Consider the following 23,008-nt stretch of genomic DNA (forward strand, 5'->3'; position numbering starts at 1 on the left):
AAACTCAGTGTGGCGTCACATTTTCTTCACATTTTTCCAGGGATTGTTCAGAGGGAAAGAACTTCCCTGTTAGAAAGTAACCTGATGCTTCGTAAGTGTTGTCCCAGTAAGTGTAGCACTCGTTTAGAATAGGGTGACCTAAAAATGTTTGGACATCATTAACAAATTGAGACTGCCACCGCAGACTCCACTAATTTGGGTATTAAACAGCATAGTTTCTGTGCTCTGAGAACATTTCGTCTTGCGCTGCACATGTTTGGTTTGTGCAGCTAGTGAGCTCATCCAGTGAAACTAGCTTGAACTAGAGTTTGAAAAGTAACAGGGAACATCTGGAGGAGCAATGAGAAAAGTCTTCAGAAGGGACAAGCAGACAGACCTCATTTTTAGGAAAGTGGAAAGTGCGTTTGGACCATCCAAGGTCATAGGCTTACAAACCATCCTAAAACTGTACAGAACAAGATGTTGACATATGAGCCATGAGCTGGGTAACAAAAGCAGTACCACAGTTCCAGCTCCCAGACAAGAGCAGACTGCTTTGACAGAGGTTTTACTTTTCAATTAGCCATGTTCTGCATTTGCTTATCTCTTATTTTTCAGTCATAGCCTTGAAATCAAAAGGAAGACACCTTCTGTCCTCTTACTCCCTTGGGGACACTGTCCCAAGCTGGGCAAAAAAGTAAAGTAAGTAAAATTAAGAACCTCCACTTTTTTTTTTTTTTTTCCCCATGGCCAGGATAGCACAGATTTCTTAGCATTTTTCAAAATTATCTTGGTTTTCATTATTTTTCTAATAAAATTAGAAATCTACATTTTCAGGTATCAACAATTCTCTGTTTCTGTTCCAATGCAGAGGATTTTGACTTTAAACAACTTTTCTTTTTAAAATTTCATTGTTATTTAAATTCTCAAATCTGAAACAGTTTGTTTGACCTAATAGCTGTGTTTCCCTAGAGTTGCTTATGAACTGACGAAGTTATGCATCCCTATTTCCTTTAAAGAGCAATTTTCCTTCCATGTCAAGTTTCCACTGCTATTTCCCCCAGCTTTGCCTTTCCGAGTTAATCACTTCATTTTCCAACTGTCAAAGTGTCTTCCTCCTTGAAATCCATACTAAGGGCTAGTTACTTGCTTTCATCTTGCCAGTGTTTAATAGTTTGTTTAGACAGAATATGGAAAAGAATCTGGTCTTGGTGAGATCTCAATAGATTAATTCACTTCTTGGACTACAGTTTTGAACCCTCACTTTAAATGGGATATCAAGAAATTGGCAGTCCAGAGGATGGCAACCAAGGTGGTCAGAGACCTAAAGGTCATGACCCAGGACAAGATGCTGAGGGAGCTGGGCTTGGGTAGTCTGGCAAAGAGGTTAACGGGTGAGCTAGTATCAGTCCACTCTTCTCAGTGGTAGCAGAGGGTATACTAATGGGCAGCAGCCACTTTTGTGTAGTTTTTTTGTAGTTGGGGAGGTTTAGTCTGAACACCAGGAAGGCAACTTCTTCACTAGAAGAGCAATGCAGCACCAGGACAGGTCACCCAGGGAAGCTTCGAATTCTCTATCTTCAGCTGTGGGATTAAAGACCTCCACAGGGCACTGACAAACAGCATTTCTGGCAGCCTGTGAATGCATACCTTGCCAAAACTGCATATGGAATATGCCCATAAACCCAAACAACCAACAAGATATCTTCTTCAGTTCAGTCCTGAGTGGTGTCACTTAAAGTCTGGTTCCGGCACAGAGAAATAAAACCTGATCTTTTTGTTAAATGGTGCATTTACTACAGTCAAAAGAATTCTATTTCGCAGGTCCATCTCCTCTCATATCATGAGGACACCCAAAAACTCTATTTGGCAGCTAATTATTATTTTACCTGATAACAGGAAACATACCAGGAGTCTGATATTGTAGCTGGAAGATTTAAAGATAATAGAAGGAAAGAGAAGCTCCTGCTACTGCTACTTTAACGGCCCCTTTGGAACACATGGCATGTGTGGATTCATCCAAAAAAACATAACTGTCATTTAATGTAGTGTTGTATCATTATATCAAAGCCACTTCAAGACTCCCAATGAAAGATGAGCTGTAAGACTGCATTGCTCCATCCCTGTGGTTAAGTAAAAAAAAGATGGAGCCTACAACTTTGAATAAACAGCAGCATTTCCAGGTAAAGAGTGCCATCGTGGAAAGATATTTTTGCACCAAGCATGGCATATTTTGGTAACTGTAGCTTATAGTATTTTATGAGAGCTGCTAGAGGATGCAGACATATAGGTCAGCAACATCCTTAGGGCCAACAGAAGATGCCAGACTTTTGCACACTCTAGGAGGACCTGAAGTTAATTCAGAGTCTGACTGCAGAACATTAGGACCCAGCTTGAAATGATGTATGTTATCCTAACCTTTTCTGGGCAAAATCATGGCAAAAGTCTCTTGTAGCATCTGAAGTGAGTTAGTTCTCCGTGTGCAGAGAGAACAGTAAAGCAGCACTTGTATGTTTGAAGCAAAGGCATCTACGTCAATATCTGCCACAGCCTGGTCATCTGATCTGGGTATAGTCTGGACATACTTCTTTGAGGAAAGCAGCTTTTCTTCACAGAATCATGGAATCCAAATGTTCAACCAGAGTCTGACTAGTGCCTGAGGCTGTTTCTAGAAAACCAAATCAGGAAACCATCAAAACCCAGAGTGCGAGAGGGGTGTCATCAGATTGGATTTTACACTGAGCAGTGTAAAAGAACAATGGTAATACTGCAATTCTAAGTACCAGCAATGTCAAACCCCATCCATGTAATTGCTGCATTGTGCTTGCAAGGGCACGTCTTGCGCCTTGGTCTCCACCACTCTGCACGGCTCAGCTTAGCTCTACTGCACTTCTGGCTCCATCCTCTCTTTTGCTTTCCTGCAACAAAGACAGCCTGAGGGCATGGGGACAGCTTCTCTGCTTCAGCAGGGAGGATGTGGATCAACCAATGTGACCCCTTCTTCCTTTCTCCTGGACTGTGACACTTACTCCTCTTCCCAGCCAAGTGCCAAAGCAGAGCTGCAGTATATAGAGTTCACAAATGATGAGAGGACATTAGAGGAGATCTTTTGATCCAAAAGGGGAGAAAGTATTACCAGGAAAGTGGGAAGATGAAGAAGCTGCAGGATTCACCACTGAATAAAATCTCCCTTGACCAAGATCAAGTCCCATTCAAATCAGGGAACTAGAGATTAAGCGAAGGATGAGAGATGCGGAAACTCCCCCGCAGCCTCCAGAAACCCCACTGACCTTTGTTCAACACGTATAATAATATCACTATACTTGGATGCCTTGTGATACTTTCATATCTGTATTGTGAAAGATTCAGCTGATGTTACCCGCCGTGAAATCCCCTGAGAATCAACAGATAAACTTCCAAAGATCGTGGACTGGCGCTTATTGCACTGAACTCTTTCCATACCCATAAACATCTGTGCAAGAGTCTACTAAATCATGGGTGCTCACTGCATGCATGTAGAAATGAGTACACGATGTACCAGAAAGTGGAAAACAATGTCCCATGATTGGTATAGATGACATGGAGTTACCGATAGTGCTACGGTGAATACAGAGAGCTTAGTTTTCTTTTATAAGGCTACAGCAGTGTAAAGGAACCTTAACCTCTGTATATGACAATAAGACTTTTTTAAAAAAAATCTAGGAGTTATTAGCTAAGTGGGTTTGGTTGCACTAATTTGGACAGATATAGGGAAGACTCAAGAGATGTCAAGAGCTGCAACCCTCCTCATCAGCGACTGTGCACAGTGTACAAAGTCTGACAGGAGAAAACTGAAGAGGGTGAAGGAAGTATTTATGGTGTTAGAAACTTATTGAGCTAGGAACAGTAGTATTTAAATTAAGAAAGGGAAACAGGAGTTGAAGACGATGGGATGCATCCAGACAGCAAAAGGTTGGACTGATGTTCTGAACAAGTGCCAGGCACCTGGAAATCTCTGAAAACAGGACCGTAGGGGTGCTAAAATATATAGGAAATGAATGAGTGTTGCACTGAGGGTGCAGAAGCAAAACTCACGTAGTCAGGAGACAAACCACAAAACCTCCCTGCAAGTTAAAGTCACATGAAATGGTTAAGTCGGAGTGGGGTGGAACCACGAACATGAAATAACCGGAGTGCCCATGTTTTCAGAAAGAGGAAAAGGGAACTGATCACCTTCTACCTCCTCCCCCATCGAACTCTACTGACATCTTGTCACATCAGCAGTGGGCCAGAAACAGTGCCATAGCCTATGCTACTTCCAACAGTCAAGTTTTCTGTCTTCACTATATATGTAAGCCCCTTCTGCCTCTTTCAAAATCCTAAAAAATATTCCCATTACATTTGTCCGAGTGCTATGAACTGATTCACACAAATAGACGTGTATCCAAATAATCTACTTAATGTTCAGGGATCTGAAGAAAAGTATAAAACAATACACAGCACAGAGCAGATGCTGCTTTAAATCACTTCTTCAAGGAATTGAAGTATTGAATTCCCTGGGGACACATTATCTTCCTACTCTTATTTTCTTCCTAAAACTGGTATCAAGCTTTTAGCCATATCACAGAGTACCAGTGTCAAACAACTGCCTCTTAAAACACCCCTCGATGGATTTAATTAGACATTTAGGAACTCTAAAAGGAAATCTGAAGTCCTTTGCAATGGTGATATCTGATGTCCAAAAAGAGGACCAAGCAGCAGAATGCTAAGCACACATTACTGATGGTTTTTCTTCTTACTCAAAAAGCAAAAATCCACAGAACAGAGCACACACACAAAAAAGGACTAAACACTTTTAAATAAATCCAGTAAATTCAATAGAAATGTAGCTGCAAGCTCTGGATGAGTTCAGACGCATGGGAACACTCCGAACATGGCTGGAAGGGAGTCTGCACCCATGCACACCAGGTAGACAGCAAGCCAGAAACATGGTGAACCATAATCTAGAGAAATGATGAACTGCAGTAAGCTCGTATTAGAAGTTAAAGTGAGATCAGCACAAAAGACCTTGCCGAATTTACAGTGAGATCATTCAGCAGGATTGTGGTGATTAGCTAGAGGCCTCCTTTTCCCAAGCTTTGCTGAGCTTATCTGCCCCAAATCACTGGAACAAGCCCAGCCTAACTAAAGGAATTTACTAGCTCAACATGTGGAGCAGAGACATTACTTACCAAAACATGTATACAAAGACCCTTCACACAGGAGATCATGAAGGCTAAAGCTGTGAGGATGGAAGAAACTAGTAAACAAATCTGGAATTTGTTAACTTTTCTAGATAATAGTCAAGACCGTGAAATAGATTGGAATACAGGTTTTGTACGCAGAAAGGAGGAGACTGAAAATTGAGTACACTCAATCATGAGATGTACCAGATCCAGGACACTCCTGTGCTGAGTTTTTTATGGTCTGTTACAAGAGACAAGCGTGCCCAAATAGTTTATAGTCCACCAAAAGGTGAAGGATGGAATGACGCATCCTCTTTCTTTGACATCCAGGAAAGTGAGATCTAGTGATATTCTTCCCCTGATGCTCCGTTCAGTCTCAGAGGTAGTCAGGTGTGCAATGCCACAGAGTACCTGAGCCTAAGGGATATGCAAAAGGACATTGGAAGTCCACAAACTGAATGCCATCTAGTATGAAACTAATGCCTTAAAGCTGGCACCCATCTGACATAAATGAGTTCTGTGTAAGAGACTCTGACCTATCTGGGGATCATGTTAGAAATCAACGCCATCATTGCTTTCAGTGAAATGAAAAAATAATAAAGCAATTCCAAAGAGAGCATCTAATAAGGCAAAGCTTTACCAGCAAGGACAACCATGAAGTGTGTTTATATTATTATCAATTTTTTGAATGCTGCCATTAACCTCACCTGAGCTACAGGATCAACCAACAAACAAATCAACCAAGCTCCACTTCTTTGTTAAGAAAGAAGAAAAATGCTGTTTTCAAGACAAGTTCATTAGGAGGGCAAAGTTTTGGAGTACACAACAATTTGAGGCTCAATTCATCCCATTAAAGGCACAAAAAGAACTTTTTTCTTCCAAGTGAATGTAGAAGCTACTCAGTTCTTACATGACCAAGAGGATATCTGATCGGCTTTCCCCCAGAAAAGGCAAGAAAGAAAAAATGCCTCTCACAAGACATATTCCTTTTCGTTTATTTAGGAACATAGCTGGAGAGGAGAGTGGGAGGAGATCAGTTTTGATTAGGACCTGGCGATGCCAATGCAGTAAGACATAAGTTACAAATAAGACTACTAAAACGAGCCAATGTAAGCAGCTTGCTTTTAACAGCAGTTGCTTAAGAGAAGGGAAGTTCCTTTCTAATGCTGACCACGTAGCCACACTGTTATTGCACATGGGTGCATCTTCTTTGCTTCTCGTAGTCACTGTAAAGGATAAACAGCAGCCAGAACAGCATGACTAAAGTACGAATGCCTTAAAAGAATATTGATACTATCGAAAGTCAGATGATTTGAACAGTCAATTTAATTTAGAGCTAGTCAACAAATAAAACCCACTGACAATCATGTGCCTATGCAAAATTACTCCAAAAATGTCCCTAAGCAAATCACCGACTCACTGACAAGCGCTGTAAAAGATTGCGGATTTGGTTATAAGCATCTACCACATTTGCAAGATACTCAGTACATCGGTGGGATCTTTTGCACTGTTGAGATTATGTGTAAAAGGCCCCACTCTCCTCAGCTTCTCTGTGTTACTAGGTACGCTCGCAGCTGCTGGATGCAAAACCTGGGCCCCTCTCTGCTGATGGCAGAGGAGGAGATCATTGCACTGACTGCACAAGGGACTTGATAACTACTCTAGATAAAATGCCTGCTAAAGGTAGGCAAGGTCAACTCTAGATTGAAGGACTAGGGCATGACTTTGCTTTTCAACTCAGCTTTTAGCCTCTCTGTGTCTGCAGAACAGGGGTGGTAATTCTTATTTGCTACAAGAAACAAACCGTGAAGATTGTGAGCTGCCCAGACCATGGAGGATCATGCAGCTGCCATCAAAGCAGATGTCAGACAGAAGAGCAAGAGAGATCCCAAGAGAGTTCCTCTATGAAGATATCAGTGTGGATAGGGAGAGGTAGGAAAGCCAGAGCTGCTAAACGGGATATAGGCCCGTGGCTATGCTGGTGATGTGCCTGGGAAGAACAAATTTCTATCCACTCACCCATGGAAAAATCTGTATTCAGCTTGTAGCATGTGAATTCTGCTGAATATGACTTTTAGAGGTGTCTGGAGGACTTCAAATCACAGAATCATAGAATCGTTTAGGTGGGAAAAGACCTTTAAGATCATCAAGTCCAACCATAAACCTAACACTGCTAAGTCCACCACTAAACATGTCCCTAAATGCCTCACCCACGTCTTTTAAATACCTCCAGGGATCGTGACTCCACCACCTCCCTGGGCAGCCTGTTCCACAGCTGAGCACCTTCAACTCATCTACTTTAGCAAAAAGACAAGGTTTCTCCATTTTGTTCACATAAGAGGAATGATTATCTGACAGCCAGCATATTCCTCAGCCTGGATATACTTGTAGCTCCACATCAGTAGCAGAGAGGTTTCACTCAGGATACCACAGCCAGATGCAGCCAGGTCCCCACCAATGGGTGTGATACCACCAATGCCATCAATTAAATAGCCGTACAACACCAGAATGAAAACAAATACAGATATGATGAAGGTTTTGTTCTGGTATGAAGGGCTTAAATACTCTTGGCATGTAATTTATCCCAAGCTGAAGTCCAGTAGACACTTTCTCATCTCATGCAATAAAAACTTTGTTTACAGAATTTTGGTACATCAGTCTTCTGCTGATGCCCTTGCCAGGGAATTTACTGATTGAATATTAATTACTGTGAATTAAACTTAGAAGGTATAATTACTTTCTCCTCCACGAACACAACACCAGAAAGCGGGGGTTGCAAAGGAGAGAAGTGTTTTCACCAAAAGCAAGAGGAAATCCTGTTCTTTTTGAATAAAGTGTTAAACCACAACAGGATATGAAATGTGTGGGGATGTGCAAAAAAAAGAAGGAAGAAAAAAAAGGCTGCTCTGGACAGAGATAAGAGGGGAAATTTGCTTTAAGGAGAGAAACCGGTGATGCTGAAGCAACACAGCTGCAAGATTTGAAGGGTTAAACTGTCTGTTTACTGAGCCACTGAGTAGGAAACACACAGCTGTATCAGCAGGAAAGTGGAGTCTGGAATCAGAAGTGCATTTTTTAACTTGTCCTTTTCTTCCTCAAATCTACCAAGGAGATTAACAGTTGAGGTTTAATACAAAAAAGAAAGACCTCGACTGTGCAAGTTCTGCAGCAACAAACTACAGAGAGGGGAGAGAGCAGGCTCCAGTGTGCTGGCAGCCCGACAGCACTTATCAGCAATAGCATCCTCTTTCCAGGCCACCAGGAAGAAATAAAGCCTATTCAAGGTTCAAGGCAGTCTCACACAATGGGAATTTACTGGCTTGAGGATGACTGCCAGGCCCTAAGGTCGAGCTGAGCCAGAAGCAGCCAAAGCACTGTGGACCAGACCTCCCATGACTGTCCATCTCTCAGCATACACCCCCACATTTTGCCTGGTCTCCAGGTCACTTTTCTCCTCTCTCCCCTACTCTCCTTGGCTGAATAACCCTATGAAGTTATAATTTCGATTTCCTATTTCTCCATTTTTTCACCCAAGCTCACAGCCTCAGGAGTGTCCAAGTCCCATTGGTTCCAGTTTGGATTTAGTCACAAAGTAGAGGAAAATAAAGAGATATTAGAAGACATGTGTGGATCTGGTCTCAGCTTCCTGACCCTACAGAGAGCTTCCATTGGCTTTCCAAGAAAACAGTTGAGTTCAGTGTTTTAATTGTAACACACAAGGGCTTTTCTCCCCCCCACCCCCCACCCCATTTCTGTTACAGAAACTGTCTGTTAATGCACTGTGTAAGCCTGGGACAATATTCATTGTCTGAAATCCCTCTAGCTCATCAGAGCAATAGGAAAAGGCAGGAAACGCATTTGGCTTTATCAGAAGGTGAGAAAAAAAAACTGAGTTTTGTTACTCACATGGCACTTGGGGTATTCTTCCTACTCAGTTATTGGGAGAAACAAAATACAAACACACAAACAAGCAAACCTTTTACAGAGAAACTGATGCAAAATGAGAAGGAACAACAGTTTTTTTCCAAATACACTTATATTGTAAGCCAACAGCTAATAATTTCAAGCCTGCTATAAACTGCAGTGTGGTAGACAGGAGTTTAGGACTGATCCTTGCAGACCAGGGTCTCATACCCCATAATCACAGAGCCCACAACCATTAACCCCCCAAACCAGAAGGGAACAGATACTGCCTGCTTTTCTAGTGGCTTTTCAGAAAAGGATGCCTGGGTTTTACATTCAGTCTGCTACGTTTTCATCTTATTTTTCATCTTTAAGAGTTATTTAGATCTATATACTGGTTTTTTTTCAGGTGATTACCCAATTCAGGGTAGATGTTGATCTACCATTTCATGCAGTAGGTCTTAACAGCATCAGAAAAACCATATAGGTAGCAGTTTGGCAAAAAATGAGTGAAAACCGTAGGGAGTGTACATCACTTAAGCTTTAATAGCATTAAAAGGAAATAAGACCACAAAAAAATATGAGATTAAGAGATACAAAAAAGTACTGGGGCTTTCCACAGGCAGAGGCTGAAAAGCCAGGGCAACTCCTAGGAGGCAGCAGGTGCATTCGTAACATTAAGATAATTCGGAATGGCTACTATTCAAATACCTCATACAGATTTATTCGACATTAGTGAGAAGGGAATGAAAGAATGGTTTTGTTCCAAAACAGTGCTTCTTCAGTACTGAACTGGAGTTCATGTGGACATTCCCATCCACAGATGCGCTGAGATCTTCTCTGCAGCTCTGAATTTAAGAGAAGTTTCTTTTTAATAGTTTGGCTACTTAGTAGCATTCTTTAAAGAAAACCTTGAATTCAGATTCAAAATATTCACCTTAATGTTCTCTCACAGTCGTCAAGTTTCCTTACCTTGTCATGGACAATTTCGCTACATCTTGTCTGTGTTGGTCTTCACAGAGTGCCACATTTAAAAAGCTATGGACCTGGCATGGGAAGGATCCTTCTTTTGGCTGCTAGCTCATGTCTAGGAACGTAATTCTTTCCCTTTCTGAAAATCAGCAGGGCTTGGCCCAGAATATTTGGCTTGCAAGACTTGGATAAAGTTGGTTAAGCCCTCATGTAAGCTGAGGCCCATTGCATCGCAATACAGTTCTGCAGCAGGTATTTGCCCATCTCCTGCTCGAGAGTCCCATATCAAGAGGAGGTCACCTGAGGCTGCGAGTGCATGGGCAACTGGGTCACTGGTATTGGTTTAACTGCCTTGGCCAGCCCCACGCTGTAGCCCCAAGAAACAGTATGTCCTTGATGGTGACAGGATAACAACACGGAGTTCTCTCACCCACGTTTTAGCTGCCCATAGCAGTGGCTGAGCAGACCATCAAGGATGAAGAGCCAGCAGGATCACAGGGAGAGAGAGCCAAGGGGAGCTTGGAGAAAAGACCACCCATGTAGGTCTCCCATGTGAGGCTTGAGAGATGGGTTAATCCAAAAAACTTTTCTAAGGGGCATTTGCTCTTTTAGCAAGAACCGCTGCGGGGCAGCAGTCAGCAGAGTGATGGCTACAGGCAGCATCTTGTCCCATGTGCTATAAAAAAGGAGGAGGGGGTGGTGATGAGTCCCTGAAGAGGGGAACAGGCTGTTCCTGAAGAGCTGGCCCAGAAACAGCACAAAAGAGCAAACTCAGGCGATGGGAAGGAGGGGGCTCAGAAGAGGTCGGAGCCAGCTCTCAAGTCAGCCTGGGCTTGCATTACAAACATTATTCCAGACATGCTCGAAGCTCAGGTCCTGTTTTAAGACGCAACAGAAAGCCCCAAAAAGCATCTGTACCTTCCTTCCCACCCCCAACAAAAGCTGACACATTGCAAATGAGGAAGGAATAAAAAAGAGAGAGGCCAATAGATTTGTCCTTGGCTTTTACAAGGCTTTGGGGATAAAACCATTGATTTGGAATTAAATACAGTGGAAACTACAAGCAAGCAAACAAGAATGCCTCCTGGCACAAATTCATGAAGAAAAAAGAAAAGGAGTGAAGTTATTAGTATAGGAAAATTATGCTGGAGAATGAATCCTCTTGCCCCTGAAGACAGTGGAAACAGAACTGAAATTCAGGGCTTTCATAAAAAAGATGCCAGAGAACGAACCTACAATAACTGGTGCAAGCAGTAAATGTGAAGGCTGATATACTTAGAGGTATCAGGTCTCCGGATGGGAGTGCACACATGGCACTTGCACAAGCAAGCAGAGCATGTCATGTTCTGCTTCTAGGAGGGATTGCTCGTGGTGGAAGGCAGCACCCTTCACGAGGATGAAATCATTGAATAACCCTGTTTTAACCTGGGGCCCAAGAGATGAAGTGACTGTCCCAAAGGCAGACAGGATGTCTGTGGCAGAGCCAAAAATAGCAGTTAGATTTCTTGTTCCTACACTGTAACCATACCATGATCCCTCCTCCTACACACAGCTCATAAACTAAGTTGTTTAGTTCTTACTGGATGCAAAAAAGAAATTGTTCCACTGAGCCAACTCTCGGATGCTGTCAGTTCAACAAAGTCAGTTGCTTAGTGTTTTATTGTTCAACCATCACATGTACCTGATGCCTGCAAAAGGGCAAGACCCTTTGACCTCTCCAACACCTTCAAATCCAAGTCAGTGGTGATCAGCAGTTTATAACTTGATGCACCTGTGCAAAGTGATGAAATTGGTCCTTCACACATCATTCACTCTTGCTTGCAGGTAGCTATGATACCTGCTGGGGTCCAGGTCTAAACCAACCAGGTGACAAAATTCTCGTTTCTGATCCAGAGACCTGCTGACACCATGAATGGCATAAAATAAAAATATTAAAAAAAAAACCCTTACTCAGACCAGGGTATTGCTGCAGCTCCACCACAACCCACTGACATGGGGAGTCCTGCACCCTGGCACTGAAGCGCTTTGGCAGGTCACACGGAGAAGGTTGCTTAGACTTCACGCCCATCAGCACCCACATGCCTCCCAAAAAACACACCATGCAAATGCTGCCACTTCCCCATCCTAAACAGCTCCAAACTGGAAAGTGGCAACGCCTCAGCACTTCAACAGTTAACGCTGCTGCTTTCATACATAGAGAAGGCCACCAACTACGTGTGTTGTCTCCAGGAGGATAAAGATGAGTTTCTAATTATATGGGTACTGACATTTTTGCTTGTCTCCGAATAACTGGTGTTGGCTGCCTGTAGCCCACAGCAAGCCAAACAGGAGCTGGAGCTGTGCGCTGAGCCTCCACGCAGGCACAGGTTTGGTCTCCCAAGTCCCCGACACGCGAGGGCAGTGTTGGTGCGCAAATGGCAAGGCTGTGGTGCTCCCCAGCAGCCCTGCACAGCACCCTGCTTCTTCCGAGCATCCCCCTGGGCCAAGGCTGCTCCACAGACACGATTTGTGCCAGAAAAACTACATTTGGGAAGTGTATGGGGAGGGAGGTGTTAAGCCAAGATATTTATTTCCGCACGGCTCCCACTGTAGAGGCAGTTTTTCTAAGAAAGCTTCCCCTATATTTTACAGGGTGAACAATAAAACTGGGATCAACACCTTTACGGTCATATAGTCACATGGGAATGAGGCAAATGCAATTATTTAATTATTCCACTATAAAACGGTACAATAATCGAGGATGCAGAGGTTTTAAAGGGATCTCCACTTTGCTGCCATAATATCCATTTATTCCTCCATTCAAATACTCCAGCCTCCCAGACGATACTCTGGAAAGACTTTTAATACAGTTTAGGACAGGGGAAACCAGTTAAAAATATGGCACAAATGCCCCCTTTACTGCAAACAGACTGCCTATATGATATATATGGAATAACTGACACAAAACATAAAAATACTAGGGGGGGATGTGGGTATATGCATATGTGTATTCTGTATATGTATATGTAAATCACACAGAATTAAGCATATAATCTAAAAGAAGCAGAAGCATCTTATCTGACCCTGAAACCAGGCACGTAATGCATCGTTCCGCTGCAAGCTCCAGAGCTCACCCACACCCGGGCAGCTTTGGCGGGCGAGGAATTCACCAGCCTGCACGAGCACAATCACACCACCTCTTTGGGGAACCCCAGTGCACTGAGGAAGCTTAGTAAAGGTTTTGATGTAAGATAGGGAAAAATAAGTCAAGTGACCCCCAGAAATCCACTGCCTCATAGACATCAGCTTGCAGCTTCTCTGACCCTTGTGTATTTTTTAAATGTACACTTGGCATTCTAATAAAACAGTGAAAATTAATAGTCAATGATCTCCTAAAATGAACTCAGTGTTAAATAGCAGGGATGTCATTAGATATTTAACTACAGTAATTGCTATACCTAGGGTCAAATGTGGAAGAAAAACTCAAAGAAAGAAGCCAACCGAATTTGCCCTCATTCTCTTACATCAATGTATATCAGCCCACCCACAGACGCTGTGGGTATGACCAGTCCTCTAAGACCAAGATCCAGCAGGAAGTATTGTCAGCAGTGCTTATAAATAAATCACCTGCTGAATGGCCAAACTAGTTCATGGAAGCTGGATATTTTCCTAATTAATTTTCCACCCTCTTTTTTCTCATAAAAGTGTAACCAGTTTTATAGTGTAATCCACTTGCAGATTCTCAGCACTGGCTGCAGTTTTTGTGGTTTGGTCCTTCCTTGCTAAACAGCTAAAATGACCCAGCTGTTACTCTAAACCAGGGAATTAGTAGCCTGCGGGCAGCCAAGTACATGTGCCGGCCATTCGGAGGAGCGCTTAATTTTCCCCATATGAATTTCAATGTCTCTGCCTTCTTATCAGGCCAGATACAGCAGGTTCCCTTTGTCACAACAGGTATAATCTGGTGATCATAAATGTGAGCTATAACCTGCTTGGTCATCATACACATCCAGGAATACTTTGGTGGACTTCAAAACCCAGAAAGGAGGATCCACATGTCCAAAAAACACAGATGCAGAGTGACCTTTTGCACCACAAATACAAGAATGTCAAGGACACCTGTGCTGGTTTTGGCTGGGATGGAGTTAATTTTCTTCATAGTAGATAGGATGGGGCTGTGTTTTGGATTTGTGCTGAAAACAGTGCTGGTAACACAGGGATGTTTCAGTTACTGCTGAGCAGTGCTTACACAGAGTCAAGGACTTTCCTGCTCCTCACACTGCCCCACCAGCGAGTAGGCTGGGGGTGCACAAGAAGTTGGGAGGGGACACAGCCGGGACAGCTGACCCCAACTGACCAAAGGGATATTCCAGACCATATGATGTCATGCGCAGTATATAAACTAGGGGGAAAGCTGTCCGTGAGACTGCTGCTTGGGGACAGGCTGGGCATCGGTCGGAGGGTGGAGAGCAATTGTTTTTATTTGCATCACTTGTCTTTCTTGGATTTTTTGGGGTTTTTTTGTTGTTGTTGTTGTTGTTATTCTCCTTTCCATTATTATTATTATTATTATTATTATTATTATTATTATTATTGTATTTAATTTCATTTATAAAATTGTTCTTATCTCAACCCATGAGCTTTCTCAATTTTACTTTTCCAATTCTCTCCCCCATCCCGCTGGGGCAGGGGGGGAGTGAGCGAGCGGCTGTGTGATGCTTAGTTGCCAGCTGGGCTTAAACCACGACGGCACCATTTATCAGGCATGGCAGTGACAATGATGTGAGTGTTTAGAGCACAGTCAGGAGATGCTTTAAGATAGTGACGGCACTTTTTTGGGAAGTTCCCGGTCTCTGCAGAGCCCTGGTACATTAGTTGTCTGCCCAGTGCAAGAAGGCTGGTCCCGTCATGGAGTAAACCAAATTCACCAGAGTCACAGCTTCAGGTGATTAGTGTTGTCCCCAAAAGGCACCAACCAGGGTTTCAGTGAAGCCATGCTCCCTTACCTTCTGTATAATCATCCTGCCACAGGCCAAGCATACGTATATGGAGATGAGGAAACTTCAGCAAGAGAAAGAAACAATCCCCCACTCATTTTTCTGTCTCTTGTACTTAAAAAAACTTCAGTAAGAAAATGCAAAAAATGAAAGCAGGATGGTAGTCTGGAAAGCTGGTAGAGCATGAAAGGAATCAAAACTTTTAAGCCACTCAGAAATTACAGTTTGAGTTGCATTCGTAAATTCTAGAAAGGGGAAAGTGCTACCATGCACATGTAGCTAAAAAATTGCCACTTTCTAAAAAAGAAAAATTAAAAAATCCCTGAGTCATCCAGAGCAATTCTGGTCAAAGTTGTTAAGTCTATGTGGGTTATGCTGTTCTTGGTGGCACATAACAAGTTTTGTATCAAGTATTGTACAGAATTACAAAGTTGCTTACTACTGCTGACTTTATTGTGTTCTCTCCATTATATACAGATACTACATATAGCAGTTCCATGTTTTTAAACCCAGTGTAGGCACTAACTCAGTCAAGCTAGACGGTTGCATGCTAGAGATGTAATAATAAAACCAACACTTCATATCCACCTGGAAGCCTTTCACTGGAGATTATTTCAGTATGCTAGGAAGGGAAACGACAGGTTTACCTTAAGGTGAGTAGGAGGAGTTTGTTTCAGCTCTAAGAAAGAGGTGTAAAAGCAGCCAAAACATTACTGGTATTCTGAGTTCTGTTCATCTGAGTGTCAATGAAATGCTGGACCAAGTGACCTTGCTACGCTGCCCCATCATCAAGCACGAGACATTTTTTCTATATAACTCCTTCCGAATCTTCAAGGCAAGCTCTTAGGAGAAGGTCCTCTTGCAGGGCTGGAATTGCTCCATGACAGCAAAGACCTAACTGCGCACATGTCCAGCAACATCAGGATCCAGGTGACTCACAACCCTCCATGGATGATGCATAAGCCCACAATTATTTGTGCAAATACTTCTCAGGTTTCCCTTTGGGCTCATTGTACACCATCCTGGAGTTCATGAAACTTGGACTTCCAACTTGCTCATCTCTCATTTGCTTTATAGGTTAAGTAGAATGACAGACCCAGACTAATAAAACAGAAGAACAACGTGGGAGCTATTGAGAAAGAGAAGAGGAACACAGAGATGACCACACAGTCCTGGAATGCATTACCAACCCAAGTATTAGAAATTCATTATTCAAGTTGTGCTGCAAAGCTTAGCTTAAGTGTTATCTTCTTCCACAGCTGTTTCAGCCTAAAGGCTTTCCTCTCCTTCCCCATCCACAAGAAGTAGTTGTAGAGCAGAACCAGCTGTTGGCACCCACAGAGATAAAAATGTCTTTTCTGCCTTCTACTTTCCCACACCTAGCCCGGATGCAAAGATTACAAGTCAAAGCCCAGCAGCAGCCTATTAGAAGGCACAAGGGATTAAGAGGACTCCAGAAGCTTCACCCAGAATGCCAGAATAAGCAGCCAGCCAAGAGGGAAACACATAAGGTTTCAGTATGGATGCAATAAATAACAGAGGCACCAGTGGAGGTACCTCTCGGAGCTGGGAGACCACCAGGGTGCAGGAGAACCAGTGATCCTCAACCACAGCTAGGAAACCCAGAGCAGCACGGAAGAACATCTGCGCAGAGCTGCTAAAGCAGCAGAGTCAGAGTCCCTTGACCCAGGAACACATCTGTAAAAATAAAGCTCTGTGATCCCCCTGCCAACCTGCAGCAATGGGAGGCTGAAGGTAACTCATCTCAGGACACAGCAAACCCTGGGTGGGACAAAACTTGGAAGGGGGAGTGATAGGGAAATTGGGTGCTGTAAGCCCAGTCCAAGAAACTGGGTCTGAATTCTTGGTGGATATCAGAACACAGAAAGAAAATAAATGGGTAGAATTTGTTTGGGCCCATCACTGCCAAGCTGACAGCTGTCAAAGTTTCTATTTAATAGAAACAGAAAATTGCACTTTTATCGTAAGCACCCTGAGAATGAGGATGATTGAGCTGTATTCTAGGAAAACAAAGGGGGAATCAGGGGGAACACCTTAATGCAGGGTGCCTACCTGCACCTCCTGGCGACAAACTTAAATCTGAAAAAGTGTGGAAACCTTACCCTGCTTTCTGGTCCACAACAGGAGACACTGTCAGGCTTGATACTGGAAAGTATCTTCAGCTGAAGCTGTGGGCGTTCAGCTTTTGCCAGGCCACAGCTGCCAATGTTCACATACATGATACTATTTCTTTTTGTTTAAAACAGCTTCATTTCCACTGGTGCGTGAGAGCCAGGGGTGTCCAGACAGGAATGCTCAAGACCCCGCTGGGACACTGAGGCCGTCCAAAAAGAGCAGTTCTCAGTAAGCTGAGCACTGGCAAGATGCTAAAGCAACTCTTAATGTCCCAGTGTGCGAGCCTAGAGCTTCTGAAGAAAGAAGTTAAATGTCCCATGTGAGTGTGGAGGACTTCTGAAATTTTTGACCGGTGCCTTTTCCATACTACCTGGGGAAGGCAGGAGGAGCTAAACATGCACGAGTCTTTCAAAGAACAGACACCCAGTATCATCATGTAAATCTCATGATTTTGCTAAAACCCACAGCTCTCATTTTTAACTAATGCCTTTCCCTGGAGAAGCCCCACTAGCGAAGTACTCACACTGCAGGCAGGACTGCTGCAATGTGAAATGGGGACAGGAGCTGCCCGAGGGGACACAAACAGGCAGTAGCACAACTGCGAGAGGGGTGAGGAAGCCAATTCCTGTCCCCAGCTCTGTCTTGGTTAATGTTGGCAAAGAGACTGTTGCACACTGGCAGCTGATAGCTATCAAAGCAAATTCAGACACTGATAGGAGAAGTTATGAAGAAAATGCATGAAAGCTTGCTGCTCTCAGCAAAAACTCTGTGTGTGTGTGTTTCTGTATTTAGGAGGCATCTTCATCAGAAACAGACTTGGGTCTGGACCTCTTGTCCATGTGAGGCACATTCAGTGCTACCTTCAGGATGTTGCCTTGGCAATGATTTCATTCTGCAAGTCGATTTGTGAGGGGGGACTGCCAAATAAAAGATCAGCTTTGGGAAAGCTCCACGTATGATGCAGCCATACCCACGGGGATTATGTCTGCCAGCTTCAAACCACAAGATACTCATTTGCATAGCTGAATCTTCAGCTGCTACAACCAGAGTAATTTTAATTGACATCTACAATTTATGGAAGTGTAGGATAGGAGCCCTTCTAAAGAGAAGTGTACCAAGCCTGTCTCTGGTAACCAGATGCTGTCAAGCAACAGGGAATGGTGGGAAGGTTACAGGGAGAAGATACATTAACTTTGAATCTATGCTGCCCAAGATTATCTATGCATCATTATCTATGTTGCAAGCCTGTAGCCTTCCGTTAAGAAGCACTCAATAAACATCAGCTCATCTCCCCTGGAGAGCCATGGGATTTTTGCAGGCAAGAATAAAGGTGCCTGGAACCTTTAGCATTAGACTATATATGAGCTGCTAGCAAAGCAAATAGATAAAATAATAAATCAATCCATAGCTTTTTTTTTGCTTTTTTTTTTTTTTTTTTTTGTTCACGTTTGGTCAGAATGTGGTTTTGCCTGGAAAAGCCCAAAGAAATGTAATCATTTTTTCCTGCCACCAATCCAAACATTTAACAAATGAAAATCTTGGCCTCACATATGTGCCAATAAATCTTACAAAAAGGAGAATGAAAAACTGTGCATTACAGTTCTCAAACCACTTTCCACACAGCCTGAGGCAGCCCTGAACTTGGGTCATTATCAGTGACTATCTAGTGAAATCAATGCTCACAAAGGAGGTGGTGCCTATATAAAAACGTCTTCAAACATCTCTCTGCTTCCTTCCTCCCACTAAAGCCAAAAGCCTGGTGTTTGTGTGCTGTGACTGCCATCACATCAAATGAAAGTGTCAATGCCTGCTTACCAGTTGATGCTATTTGCCCTTTGACCTGTTGCTTACCAGCACCACTAAAGGAAAAATCTGCAGGTTTGCATTCACCTCTTATCCACACACCACCCATTCCTCCACTTCAAATGTTTTAGGAACCTTCAATGCTGTCCTTCTTCCTGTATAATCTCCTTTACTAATTTTCTACAAAGTGTAGCATTGTTTTTCTAATCATCACCCTGGTTTGGGACATTTTGTCCTATTTGAGCAAGGAGTTTCATTGTCTGCTGAGTCGTCAGGACTAGAGGCTGAAGATCCTGGCTCTGCGTCCTCAATGTGCAGCACTGAAAGAGGCCAACGCATCCAGCCTTAAAATCCTTGCTGCAGAAATGACTCAGGCACTGAGGAATCTCAGCCTAGTTGACGGGACTTGGGCTCCCATGGTCTCTGCCCTTATATCTATGAAAAGAAAGTATTTTAAGAAAAGTTTGAAAACTTACGCCTGAAATTCCAACTACACTCAGCTATTTTTCTCTTTGCAAACCTGTCACCTGTGCAGTTATGTCCTGATACAAAATCTTGTTGATAAAACTGTTTAAGAACTCCGTAACTGCCTATAGCTTAATGCAGTACTGGGGAGTGGGGGATGCTCCCGCAGAACCTCATAGCTGCCTTCTGAAATACCCTTTGAGACCTGCCTGACCTTCCCATATCAAGTCCTCTGCCTTTCTCCCCGGAACAAGTATCTATATTCCAGTATATTCCAGATAGTCAACCCCCCTCTTTCCCAGTGGAGCATCTTTTTCTGTCTGTGTTTCTTCATATATGTGAAGAGTGACAAGCCCCCAGGGAGACCACAGGGCTTTGCCTGTGCACAGTGACCTGCCTGATGCTACCACTCCATGGATGCCTCTGCAGTGTTGGAAAGATCTTTATTACTGTTGTGATGATGCCACCAAAGATGCAACACAATAGACAATGAGGTGGGGTGGTGTCAGAGCTTTACAAGCACTCATCTGTTATGACCCACGTGGCTTCGCTAAGATATCTCTCATGAGCAGGGTGGCCATGCCAGCTAAATATTCAAAATATCCCACACCAATTGCAATATCCCTTGCTCCTTCAGACATCTTCCCCTTAAGCAGACCAAATTAAGCCTGCTCTTCTCCCAATAGTCCTTTAAGTATTACACAGACTAATACTGCCTCCCAGTTGCTCTCCCCAGCCCCTCTCATCCCTTCATGCTGTACACCCTTTTCATCCCCGTTGCCCCATGCCCTTATGTATGCCAGACAGAAATCTGCCCTTCATCAGCCTACCAACCCCGCATCACTTCCCAGTTCAGGTGTGGAGAAGACCCACAGAAAGCCAGTTCATTACTGGGGAGAAATCATCGCTACTCGATGGTTTCTAAGCACAACCTTCTAAGGTCCAACTCCATGGGTGTGTTCAGGAGGTGGCAGTGCCCCTGGGATGCTCCAGAGCATCCAGTTTCACCTGCTCTGTTCAATGGAGAGCTTGAACTGAAATAGTCGAGGTACAGGACTCTTTTTTAGGCTATTTTTGATACTGTTTTTAACTCTTTTTTAGCTACTTTTTAGACCAAACGTGCTGCCAGCAATGTTTGGATTGCACTCACTTACTCGCTCCCACAGCAGGCCCATGTGTCTGGATGCACTCACACATACTGTCATGCTACCGCAGCTTTTTTTTACAAACAGCTTTGATATCAAGGGAACCCAGGACAACCACTGTACAATTTACGAGGCTCACACAGACCTCCTCTAGTAACACTGTTTCTGGGGGGGAGGGGGGGCCCTCCCTCTGTGTGACTTTTTACTTGTTCAACAAAAATCAACCGAGGTAAGAAGCCGCTTACCTCGGAGAGCCCAAGAGGTGCATTTTGTTTGTTTGGTTTTTGTTAGTTTTGTGTTTTGTTTTGTTTTGTTTTTTTTCCTAGAAGAGGCACCATTATCAGTCCATCTCCACATCCACGCAGGACTTATCGCTTTGCCATCTGCTTTCACACAGGTGCGTCTGGTGTACCGCACCACGCGTGCTACTTTCTTGCTTTAAAGCTTCGCTTTATCTCGCAACACACAAGCCAACCCCTGATGCCAGCAGCCCTGCAAAGCAAGATCCCCCCTGTGCAAAGCAGTTGATGCCACCCCCCCTCCGAGCAGAAGCCACGCTCAGGCACGGCCCCACACGAGCCTGGCTCGGGGAGTGCCCCCGCCTCAAGCCGGGTGGCCCAAACGGGTCCCTGGGACCCAGCTCTCCCTCGGGGTCCCCCGAGCCCTGAGTCCGGCGCTGCCTCCGGGGATGGGGATGAGGGCGAGGGACATCGCAGGTCCCGACGCGGCCGCTCATCGCTCTCCCGCTGGGGACGGGCGCTCCCCGCACCCGCTGCCCCCCCGCCGCCACCGTCACCTTCCTGAAGACGGCATCTCTCAACAACCGGCGCTCTCCCCCGGGGATTTTACAGAAGCCGCAAGCACGCTCCGGGAGAGGAAAAACAAAACGCAAACACCTTCTGAAATGAGTGGCTTTTCCATACAGGTTTTTCCAAAGAGGAGGCGAAGCAATGCAGCTCCTGCCTGCGTGGACCGGGCAGCTACAGAGATCGGGAGAGGGGGAAAAACCCCTCCTCCTTTGCCGGCCCCGAGGCAGCGCCGGCGGCGGCACACCTGCGGGGCCCCGGGCCCGGCTCCGCTCCCTGCTGCGGCACGGCACGGCACGGCACGGCTCCGGCCCCCTTCCCCCACCGGTACCGGCACCGGGACTGCCCCGCTTTGGGCACCGCCGCCCGGCGGGGACCTGCCCTTTCCCTCCAACCCGCTCCCCCAACAGCCTCCCCCTGGCTGCTTCGGGCAGGAATGGGTGCTCTTTTCCTCCCTCCTTTGCTCCACAATACAAATAGTAGCAATAAAAGGAAAAGAAGAAAAAAAAAAAAAGGGAAAAAACCCAAATCCCACACTACAGTTTTCTGTACAGATCCACCTGGATACTGAGCAGAGATGGACTCAACTCAGAGACACTTCTGCACCTTCCTTTTTCCTTTCCTTTCCTTTCCTTTCCTTTCCTTTCCTTTCCTTTCCTTTCCTTTCCTTTCCTTTCCTTTCCTTTCCTTTCCTTTCCTTTCCTTTCCTTTCCTTTCCTTTCCTTTCCTTTCCTTTCCTTTCCTTTCCTTTCCTTCCCTTTCCTTCCCTTTCCTTCCCTTTCCTTCCCTTTCCTCATTCCTTTCCTCGCAGCTCACCTTTCCCTCCCCGATGTCACGTCTCCCACCGCCCCAGAGCTCACTGGTGCCCACCTTCCCACATGCAGAGCACTCAGCTCTCCCAGCCCACCATGCACTAAACCCAAGTGTGTTTGCAGAAGACGAGTCTCTCCTGCAGTTTGCAAACTCACCTGCAAAATGCTGCTTGTTGCTAGAATCCAGGGCAAAAGCCACCTCATCCCTGGAAGCCGGGATTAAATACATTGATTGAACCCAGATTTAGAGCCGTTTTGAGCAAAAACACCACTTTGGGGAATGCAGAGCAATCCTGAACTGGCAACCTAGCCTAGGCACTCTGCCTTTTTCTCTTGGCTCTTTGGGGATTTTATTAAAGACAGATCTGACGTCAGGGTGAAGGACAAGCCCTGCATTTTTCCTCTGGAGAAACTTTTCCTGCCTTCCCTTCTTCATTTTTGTGTGTGGTGTTGTCCCACCTCCTGCATTTCAGTGTATCGCAGTTAGCCAAAGGGCTCTTAAAGGGAAAGCTGCAGCGCCGTGGTCCATCGCGCTGCGATTTTAGCACAGCACCGAAATGCTCAGACCTTACCCCTCATGTTGCTCATGGCATTCAGACTCTTGCAACTTCGTATGGCAAGAAACATTTGATCTGGCTTTACTGATTGTGATTAATGACCTGACGTATACAAATATGCACAGATGTTTGATTTATTTAATCTTTAAAAAATAGTGGCTTCATCTGAAGTGCAGAAGAACTTTTGTCCTGCGAGCACACCCCATGGGAGGCAGTCTGCTGGCTCTCTCGGGACCCCCCTCTTTACAGA

General features: G+C 44.5%; 1 protein-coding gene across 1 annotated transcript in view; it reads right to left on the reverse strand.

Annotated features, from left to right (window-relative positions):
• CCN4 (cellular communication network factor 4) overlaps window positions 1-22,492 on the reverse strand; it is a 36,136-nt gene extending 13,644 nt beyond the window's left edge. Inside the window, exon 1 of the mRNA XM_059815323.1 lies at window positions 22,358-22,492. Within this exon, the coding sequence (XP_059671306.1) occupies window positions 22,358-22,405 (48 nt within the window). The 5' untranslated portion in view covers window positions 22,406-22,492. The remainder of the gene's footprint in view (window positions 1-22,357) is intronic.
• Between the last annotated feature and the right edge of the window lie 516 nt (window positions 22,493-23,008).

Source organism: Gavia stellata, chromosome 3, assembly GCF_030936135.1.
Source record: "Gavia stellata isolate bGavSte3 chromosome 3, bGavSte3.hap2, whole genome shotgun sequence".
Lineage (NCBI taxonomy): Eukaryota > Metazoa > Chordata > Aves > Gaviiformes > Gaviidae > Gavia > Gavia stellata.